The 10,918-nt window shown below is 46.5% G+C and overlaps 1 protein-coding gene across 1 annotated transcript; it reads right to left on the reverse strand.

Moving 5' to 3' along the window:
• Window positions 1–832: 832 nt before the first annotated feature.
• On the reverse strand, window positions 833–10,223 carry LOC120453543 (muscle segmentation homeobox). Its single transcript, XM_039638295.1, has 2 exons — window positions 8,752–10,223; window positions 833–1,918 (listed from the first exon to the last, which is right to left on the reverse strand). The coding sequence occupies exons 1-2, from the start codon at window positions 9,974–9,976 to the stop codon at window positions 1,581–1,583; spliced, it is 1,563 nt and encodes a 520-aa protein (XP_039494229.1). The 5' UTR covers window positions 9,977–10,223; the 3' UTR covers window positions 833–1,580.
• Window positions 10,224–10,918: the final 695 nt, after the last annotated feature.

A 10,918-nucleotide genomic window follows, 5' to 3' on the forward strand; every position in this document is an offset into this window, starting at 1 on the left:
TCAACAACAAATAAAGTGAAACGTGAATAAAAAATGTATTCGTTATTGAACCTGGCCTGACACTCGACAAATCGCGAAGGAATAAAAATTATAATGCAAACAATTTGATAATCACTCAATTGCAATCGTATTTCGCCGATTGCTAGTCCAACCTCTGCCCACAGTACGTATACATTTAAATGGACAGCGATACGCATACGAATACGAATACGAGTACGCATACGCCATGTGGGCCAGCCGATTTGCCTCAGCAACCGACTGCCTGATTAATTAAATATTAATTGCCAGCCGCGATAAGGCATCACTCGATTCTCAAAATTCCACGATGAGTAACGCTGAAATGGCGAAATCTTCATGAACTCATTGGATTAGTTTTTTAATTGAAAGCTACTTGTTTCGTAACCCGCTAATATTTCCTCTCAATTTCCCTTTATCAATTCGCTGCGGCCACCAATTTCAGATTTTTCTATTCGCCATTTTCGATTTGCGATGGTTTTGCAATGGAAAATGCATTGCAGCATAGGCAATCGCACTTATGCAATCACCCCGTTGAAAATAACACTTTACGTGTTAATCAAAACAAAATATTGTTTCCCTGACATTTTGCGAGGCTGTCGATAATGGACTACATTCACATAATCAGCATCAAATGAGACACTTTGTAGCTCAGAGAATAGATTCGTGATTGCAATGAACTGGAAAATTCAGAATTAAACTATATGGATTCAATTCCAGCAATTGTGAAATAGTTTTGCCACCAACGGAATAAGCAGACTTTTTTAATTTTTTGTATAATTATATATTTTTTTTCAATGATTTTTGTATGATTTTCCTTCTGCTCTTTTCGCATGTTTTTGTTTTATATTTTCACACTTCGTTTTAATGATTTATGATTAAACAACTACAGAGGATTAACGCTATATGGTATTCATAATATATTATGCGTGTATGAACTATATGTATAGGTCTGTGGTATTATCGTAAAGTACTTTTAACGGCATAGTTTATAGCATTAGATTAGTTTAGTTTAGATGCTTAGAAGTATTTTTTAAATACACAATCGATCCATTAGCTAGACTGACTTACTTTGCAAAATACAATACATAATCAAATATGAATTTAGTTAATGTTGTTTTACGCTTATTGACTTGGTTTGTGCAAACGAACGACGTTCGGTTCGATTCTTTTGTCAATTGATTATACGAAACAAACGAACGAAGGTTTTTCAATTGATTGGGTTTACATGCTAGATTTATGTACAATTAGGAAACATTTTTCTGCTTGCTTTTGCTCTCGCTATATACAAAGTTTGATTGTTAAAAAATCGAAACCGGGTGCTTCTACTCCGTTTCTTATAGTTATTTACAGGGTGTGCATTTGAAACAACATTTGGAAGTATCGTAACGTAAAATGCGCTAACATCACAGCAAAATTTTGGGGGTTTCCGCTCGAGGACCGCCGCCAGCGGTTATTTGGTTACCAGGATGAAGATGATCTTGGCCACTGTGGCTCAGTGGGCGTTGGTGGCGCATGGCCTGATGGCGATCGTGGTGATGGCCAACCACCAACTGGGCCGCCACTTATCCCAGGTGCATCAGGCTCGGATGGAAGTACCCGGCCATGGCCCACTGGGCACCAGGTGCTCCTCTGCCCAGCGCCGCCATCTTGATCTTCTCGATCTCGGCCTCCTGCAGGCGCTTGGCCTTGGCTCGTCGGTTCTGGAACCAGATCTTCACCTGCGTTTCCGTCAGCCGCAGCGAGGAGGAGAACTCCGCCCGCTCGGCGATGCTCAGGTACTGCTTCTCCCGGAACTTCTTCTCCAGCGAGAGCAGCTGCTGTGTGGTGAAGGGGGTGCGGGGCTTCCGGTTGGGCTTGTGCTTCCGCAGGTTGCACTTGATCCGCGGCGGTTCGTTGGCATCTGGAAAATAGATGGAAAGAGTCTTGATTAGTTGTCTGTTGCACTGGTGCACTGCCATTAGGGCAGATAAATGGGATTGCATAGTGGCTATTCTGCTAAGCGGGCAAAGTCCCGCCTTTGTCCGCGAAAAATTAAGTGGTTTTCGTGTTATCAAGATTCTTGGATATTTTTCTACGCCTTCTTATTAATTGTGCAAAAAAACATTGTCCGCTATGTGTCTTGTCCGCTTCAGGGAGACACCTACGTCTAAGTTAACCTACACAAATTTTCTAAATCTTTTGCTTGCCCTAGGGCTTTGTCCGCTTTAAGGGACACTTACTGTAGCATGGAGCATGCAAAATGCAGCCGCTCGCTGAATGAAATGTGCTGTCAACCGCCGCTGTCCTTGGCCTTGTCAATTTGGCTAAAAGCGGCAGCCGCAACAATATACGGTAATTACTCCTTTAAGTGGCCAATAAATTTGCTGTCTAAACTATTTGTCAGACAAAGCAGCAGCAGTAGCGACGGGAAATGCATTCCCCGAGTGAATCCCCTCCTCCTTCTCCTTCTCATCCAGCATCCCTGCCTGCCAGCTCAACAAATCCCGATTCCCCCCTTATCCCGCAATATCTCAGTTCGATTCTCTCCACAGCAAAACAATTTTAATTTGGGCATTTTGTTTTGGCAAACAAAGGCACCCAGGCAAGTAAGAGACCAACACGAAAAAAAAAGCACAAAGCAAAAAGAAACGTGCAGGCCTTATAAAGACGGGCGTTCTGTGGCAAAGGGGGGTTTGCAGCAGCAGCAGCAGCAGCAGCTGTTGCAAGTTGCAAGTTGCGAGTTGCATGCCGGGAGTGTTGTTAATGAAAGTAATGAGCTTGCCATCGGGGCTGCGCCAAAACCACAAAGATGCAAATGGCATTTTAAAGATGCAGTCAGTCCGGGTCAGATCTTCAGATCCCCCCATCCCCATCCCATACCACAATCCCCCCTTGAATGCCCCACCATCTTCCTTTCCAGGCACGCGTAATTTATTGAGCATTTTGTTTTCAGGCAAAAAGCGGAGACAGCAGCAGTTGAATCAAAATAAAGACAAACGCAAATGCAAATGATATGCAGCGCTTTAATTTTACGCATAATTGCACAAATTGAAATTGCCGAGTGACAAACGTGGCCAAGTTGCATGCTTTTGTAATTGCTTTTCATGCTCTGCAAATGGCAAACGATGCATTAAACAACAATGCCAGAAGGCAGAAGGCAGAAGGGCAGACCTCGAAACTCGCCGAGGCCATTGAAATAATCGCAAAAAGCATTGCAGAATATTATATGGTACAATAATATGGGAACATGGGAACATATGACTAGGAAGTGGACTTCGATGTGTTCACACACATTTTATGATGTTATGTTTTCAGTAAACAAATAAATGTCGCACGGCCTGTCTCTGGACCATAAAAATGCGACTGGCGATGGAATCAGAACTAATAACCACGGGGAAACCTGAGCTGACTGGCTCATTAAGTAATTAGTGTGACATGTCGGAGTTATGTTAATGCTGCGCGGCCTTATCGATATGGCCGATATACTCGTATGCATATAATTTCACTTATTTGTGTGTGCCTCGCTTTCTGGCCGGGTCGTAAAAGCGTTTTGTATGGCCCCTAACAAGGTGAATCGAAATGCGAACACTCCTGACTCCAGATTCCAGGTGCCCCAGTCTTTATAATGAAGACTGCATTCACAAAATTTGTTACAGACTCTGCGACTCCGATTCGGCCTCTATAAATATAAATATACATATGGATATATGTGCATATACATATATACAATTTGTAATTTGGCTTGTTTTCTTGGCCAGCTTGCATTCCGTGTGAAGTTTTGCTTTTAATTTTGTTTTGTCTTGTCTTGTTTGGTATTTTGTTGTCGCTCTTGTTGTATTGGCCGTAAATTAGTGGCCAAATTAGCATTTAAACGAGGCGGCCAAACGGTTACAGCCCTTTTTGGCTTTTGTCACAGGTTGCTCTCTCGACTTTTACGACTCTTTTCTGTCTTATAATAATATTTATACTCAGCATGGCTTTAATATTTATATGCAAAACGTTGTTATTCAAAAAATAAAATTAATAAAAATCGAAAGAAATGTTTGTCCCACTCTTTCATTATTTGTATGCTGTATCGTGCTTCAATCTTGCCTTCTTTTCGTTTCGCTTTGCTTTACATTTATTTCAAAATTAATTGCTCATTTGTCGCTAAATTGTTGGAATGGGGTTTCCATAGCAAGTGAGCTGGATTCGTACCGCCCCCCTGGCCCCGCCCACCGACTGCCTGTGGCATGTTGCAAAACCTGCGGAAAAGCCTGCTAAAAAAAACAAAAGTCGAGACTGAAGGGGCAAGATGGAGACGCACGTTGAAACCAGAGTGCGAGACTTGTTTTCGCCTTTTTGCTCTTTTATAGGCATTGTTGCTGCTGCTGCTACTGCGAGTTGCTGCTGCTGCGAGTTGTTGCTGCTGCTGCGAGTTGTTGCTGCTGCTGCTGGGGCAATACGTCGCCATTGCCAGCGCAAAATACATGCCACAAACGCCAATTGTGACATTTAGCCTATGTTTGTAATGGATTTTCAATTAATTTGAGTTCTCCGGTGTATTGTAGCCGCGACATCGTATAAGTGCATCGAGCAGCAGCAACAGCAACAACAACAGCTGCTAAATGAGACAGGCAACAAGCAATTGTGAAATTTACGCGTATCGCTCCGTGCGGCAGCAAAATACTCGTACCAATACCAAATATCCAACACAAAATCGCTTTATATAGACGGCGGTGACAACGCTCGATTGATGTGCGGTGCAAATTGCTGGCAATTAATTCTTCATTAAAGCGTTTTCGCATAGCACCATCCAGATCCAGCAGCGTTTTTGCAGTGAAAACCGTTGAGCAATATGGTGTGTACTAGGATTGGATGGAGTAAATGGATTGGATGGCGTGGATGGAGTGGATGGATTGGATGGAGCAGATGGATTGAATGGATTGGAGGCAGAGAGCAAATGGGCAGATCGCTGGCCGGATGGCTAATGCAATTACACGCTTACGGTCAAAACGGCAATCGCTTTGGGACCCCAGGCCGATTTCATAATGTGCGATTTTAATTAGCTCCAAATAGGTGTTTACCGGCTAACTGAATGATTTAGGGGAGGGGGACGAAGGTCCTGGGCGAAGGGAGCTCCGTTGGCCAACTGGCACCGGTTAAACGAGTCAATCAATTAGTGGGCAGCATGGTGTTAAGAACCAGTTGCCACAGATAAGCGAACATGGGCAGTAAAAGGGTGTTTAAAATCGCAAAATTATGCGTTGTTAATCATTAGAGGTGATATTATACATAGAAATGGTAATTTCATCTGCATGCTGCATGTGCACATATTTCTCTCAGTGCTGTGTTGCACTGCCCACTCTGTTGCAATCTTGGCACATTGCGTGCTGGCCACATCTATCTATTTGGACTGTTTTGCAATGAAGTTCGCTGCCTCTGGGCAAGATAAGAGTGCTCGGTTAGCCCGTGGGCTGGGTGGGGCCACCTCTTATGACAGGTTCCCAATGCTATTTAATTACTCAGGTGCAACGCAGCAACAGCCGCAGTAGAAACAGCAACAAGCGCAACAGCAACACATTTACAGCAGCAGCAACAAGCAACAGCAGGCAGCTCAAATTAGTTGAACTACCAATTGTCTACAAATATTTAGCAAATGTTTTCTCAACCTCACAGATACCCACTATCACCACACACACATACAGACTTAGCACCCCCTTTAACACCCCCATGCCCCACAGCACCAGCTCTTAACCCATCACCATCAGCAGCAGCAGCACCTTCGCTTTGTCTGGCCTGGTAATTTAATGCAAATAAATTTTATTTACCAAAACATACATCAAAATGTCTGCGCCGCCACACGCCCCCTCGAAGGCCCCCTGAAGAGATCCCCATGCCCCAACCCCAACCGCACCCCCCTTGGCCCATGTCCCTGTGTTGCATGAGTGTATTTAGTACAGCGTATGCACGTTAGATGGCGTGCAGAATGCAAATATTAGTTTAGCTTTTGACTCTCTCGGCTTGGAGCCTTGCAAATGGTGTTAAAACGCATGCAAACGGCTCCCCAGCTCCCCTAAGCCCCCTTAACCCCTGGTCTTCCTTAACCCTCTTCTCTTCTCGCTTTTCGCCAACCAGCAGCCGTCTGTCAACGTTTAAATTGCTGCCGTTGCTGTTGAAAATTGCGTGTTTTGGGTGGGCGTTGCTGACATGCCACACCCACCGTTTTGGCCAGGTTTTCTCGCCCCCTGTCTCTCTCTCTTTCACTCTCTTGCCAAGAAATGTGGTGTGCGTTTGTGTGTGTGTGTGCCTGGCTCTATGTATTTATGCAATGACTCCCAAGTTGTTGCTCGTTTGTTCAGCTTGAAAATTAATTTCTATAATGGCTGCCAAGAATTGCAGCTGCAATGCGTGGTGGTGGTGGTTGAACAACAGGGGCCGTCGATGGGTTAAAGGGGGGCAAAAAATGGGTGGCATGTGCAGCATACGTGACTCGACTGCGCTTGCAATTAGTTAAATTATGAAGGCACAAAGGGAATTCCCCATATTGCAACACGAAGATGCTAATCAAATGGCAAGGCAAAAAACAATCCAATTTATGGTCCCACACAAAATGTGTGTGTGTGTTCCCTCTAATCGAAGGTAGTTTAATTTAATAGGCCATGAAGGAGCCGACAAACGGTAGCCAAAAAGATACAACCTATGTATATCTGCTATCTGCAGTTGAGCTGTTCTCCAGGTTCCGAAGGCACTAAGTACCTAACACTTGACATAATGCCGCAGAAGATAGCGGCGCAGGTCAGAAAGGGAAACCCTCCGGAAAACAGGGGATCATCAGTCCACTGAAGACAGCAACCTGCTGCGCTAATGAGACACGCTGAATACAGGAACCAGAAACTGAAACCGATACCGAAGGCCTCAAGAAAAAACACAAAAACAGCTGCCAAATGATACGAAACGAAATGCAATGAAATGAAGTTGTTCGACTGTATTTTATACACAGGCAGCAGTTGACAGCCAAATGACAAAATAAGCGGCAAATGTTTGGAATAGTTTATTCATCTCGGCCTGTCTGCATCTCGGCCTCTTTATAGCGAAGGGACAAAAGATAGCTCAAGTGGCTGAATTGATGGCCCACATCGAGATTGATTTATTTCGATCTTCTAAACAGCTCCCTTTTGAAATATTTTGGAATTAGGCAGGCACTTTTTGAAAATGCAGTTCTGAAATTCCGTGTATTAATAGTTCATAAATTGAATAGGGTCAGTACTATGGTAATTTTTGAGCTAACCCACTTTAAAGCCCAAATTTCCTAGTACGACACCCTATTTGAAGCCCTTTTTGCAGCGCAACCGACAGCTTTATAAAACAATGCTTTGTGCTGGCTAAAAAAGCGGAGTAAATGCCGCAAAAACAGGAACAATAGTTGCTGGTCTGCATATAAAAAGCAAATTTACACTTTTTTGCCCACCGCCCTTTCGGTGTTTTTTTTTTTTGAGTGTTTGAGCTACTTTAAGGAGCGGAGCGGAAACGCAAAGTTCGCGATGGCCGAGTAAAGTTCACATGTCAGTCCGGCATCAAAGTGTGACTTGGCGAGTGTTTTCCCTGATTTTCCCTCAGTTTTTCCCCATGGCCCAACGGCTTTTTTGTCCAGGAAATGCAGGCAAAGTGTGAACTGTGCATGCAGATAGAGATCGCCATAGTTAAGCAGTCAGACTCGCTTCAATTAGTCTGGCTGGCCGGTTAGACAGTCCGCTTTTTATGCGTTTATTATTAGATTTTCAAATTCGGATGGTAATGGGGGGCTGGCTGGGGTTGGCTGATTGGCTGACTGATTGGCTGGCTGTCAGACCGGAAAACACCGAAAAACGCCGCTGGCCACCGGGTGCAATGAATAATCAGACGTGGCCAATTGAGTCAAATCACAACCGACGCGACTATCATCGGCCTGGCGATCATCATCATCATCACCATCATCATTGTAATAATCATCATCATCAAATAATGGGCCCAGCAATCAGGCAGTTTTCATTGTTTTATTTAAGGCCCCGCAATAATTGCCACGCACTTTGACTACAAAATGCAGCCACGATCACCACGATTCATTCCATCGCCACGATGACGCTCATGACGATGACGACGAGGTGGCCATGATGGAGCACCCGCAGCTCGCGTCCGACCAGGAGCAGAGTCACCATCGATGCCAATTAAGGCGAGGGGCGGCAGTTAATTGAATTAAAATGCGACACAAAATGGTGTAGATAAACTTGCCACCGCACATGGGGCATACTCGTAAAACAATGAGGGGTGGCGCAAAGGGAGCACCACTGAAATTCCACCATTAAATAAATCGTTTTTGAATACACATCGTTGGCTGGCTGCTAATGGGGAATTTGCTCTCAAGCGGAATTCACGTATCTCTATTGTTCGTGGGTTCAAAAGATTATGTTTATGGGTTTACAGCTAATGATAAATATATGCAATGTTACTATATATTTAATACTATACTAATATTTCTCGAGCTATTTTCTAAACAAACTTTAAGTTGTGTTTCATTGAGTAAGACTTTTTAGTTATAGCACTCCTATTATCTATAAAATCGCCTATATTTCATTCATTCCCTAATCTTCAAGGTTTAAAATACCCCTTTGGACAGCAGTTAAGCACATGTAGCAGATAAGGTTTATCATTTCCCCTCTAGGAAGCATAAAAACTGAAAACAAGCTGACAAAAAACCCACATAACCCGGGCGATATACTGAGTAGCGACACTTACCTCCACCGAATCCTGCACCCGGAAACATGCCAGGCGGTCCGAAGGGCGGCATTTGTCTGGTTCCTGGCCACGGAACGCCGCCGCCCATTCCCGTCCAGGCCACCGCCGCGGCGGCCAGCGCACTGAAGGGTGTCGGGCGGATGGGCACATGACCGGAGGCCAGGGCCGCCGGGGAAAGTATCGTGGATTGCATGTGCGAGCCCGGCGGCGGACCGTGTGGCGATTCCATGGACTTGCCGCTGCCGTCGAGGCCGTCGGGCGTGGAGCGCGGCGAGTCGTCCGCGTTCATGTCCTCGATATCCACAATGGAATCCTCCTCCTCGTCGTGATCGGCCTCGTGGTCCTGCAGCATCTCCTCGTCGTACTCCAGCTCGGAGTCCGTGTGGCTGCCCAGCGGCGAATGGCGTTCGTTTTTGGCGGGAGTGGCGGCCACATTGCCCTGCGATCCCAGAGCGGATCCCAAGGGCGTCGAGCTGGGCGTGGAGCTGGTGGAGGCGGGTGGCGAGTTGGCCCGGGCGTCGGCTTGCTGCTGCTGCTGCCGCAGCTGGGCGGCCATCGCCTGGTGCTGGGCATGTGCCGCTGCTGCCGCATGGGCGGCTTGCAGCAAGTGGGCGTGGTGCGCGACGGCGGCGGGATGGAAGGTGTTGGCGGGAACTTGGGCGGCCGCACTGGCCGGCGGAGGTGGCGGCGTGCTGCTGGCCTGGGAGATGGGCGAGGTGGCAGCCGAACTGGTTAGGTTCTGGGGTCCATCTGCCGCCTGGTTGGGTGGCGTTCGGGGCCGCGTGTCCGCCAGGAGGGAGGCCACGCTAAAGTTGCTCAGTCGGGAGGTGGTCTTGTGCAGATGATGGGCCGGCGGATGCACTGCGGCCAGCTGGAGTGCCGCCGCCTGCTGCTGCTGTTGCTGCTGCTGCTGGTGTTGGTGGTGCTGCTGCAGCAGATGCTGCTGGTGGGCCAGCAGCAGTGCCGACGGCGAGGTGGGACTGGCCAGGGCGTTCAGGCCAGCCGGATGGTGGCTGGGACTCAGGTTGGTCAGGTTGGTTATGTTGCTGCTGGCCATGTTGCCGGTGCTTAGGTTGCTGTTGCTGCCGCTGTTGCTGCTGCTGTTGCTGCTGCTGCTGATGATGAGGTTGCCCGCGGGAGTGTTGCTGCTCGGCGGCACCGTGGGACTGGTCATCGTCTGGCGCAGGCCTGTAACTGTCATGCTCGCTGGGCTGAGCTTTAACATAAAGCCTTTGTGGGGTTCGTTTGTGTAACTTGTGGCTCGTTAATACTTTGCTTAAGGTGCGTCGGTTAATTGGTTCATTGAGACATGGTCTGCTGCTAATTTGTTTTGATTATCTTTCAATTAATGCGCTCGTTCATCACACGCTTGGGCAACACACAGACACACACTGACACACGCGGCGTTTTCTATATTTTTTTATTTTCAGGGGCTATTTATTTCCAGAGAGAGACACGTCCTCTTGAGATCACGTCTGTTCTGCGACTGAAACTATAGTCGCAGTTTCGGATGCACCGCTGCCTGGCACACAGATACTCACGCACACCACTGTCACACTCGACGATTGGTGGTGGGTAACCGGCTGTGCAGAGCGTGCCTCTCTTTCTCGCCCGTGGTGGCGGGCACCTGGTGCGACACCATTTTTATTGGTTTCGAGACTAGCGCTCTCGCTCTTTTTTTTTCCGGTGTGAGTTTCGTATTTCTCCACTTTTCCGACTTTTGTTCCGCCTTCTTTGCTCTTTCGCTCTCGCTTCAGTGTGGTGAGTTTGACGCACTCTTGCAGACAGAGATGGTATAGCACCCCCATAGTATGGCCGTCCCTGTCGCACGCCTAATTATTATTGAATAATTCAATCTTCAAAGCGTTTTTCCACTTTTTTCTCGTTTTTTTTTTTTTTTTATTTTAGCTGCTGCGCGTATTAGCATTTTATAACAAGCAGCGGCGGCAAACGCCTGTCCATTTCCACTCTGGTTTTCTGGCTTTTCCTTGCCCATTTTTCCCTCTTTACTTTACGACTTCATTTGGCCAAATTGGCGTGATTTTTTAAGCTTTATGTACCTCGTATGTACATATATATATATATAGACCAGGGGGCTCTGTCGAATTTAATTGGCACTCCTACATGTCCTTAGCGCACAAGAACAATATAATAAATAATAAGCCCA

The sequence above is a fragment of the Drosophila santomea genome, chromosome 3R, assembly GCF_016746245.2.
Source record: "Drosophila santomea strain STO CAGO 1482 chromosome 3R, Prin_Dsan_1.1, whole genome shotgun sequence".
NCBI classification, from domain to species: domain Eukaryota; kingdom Metazoa; phylum Arthropoda; class Insecta; order Diptera; family Drosophilidae; genus Drosophila; species Drosophila santomea.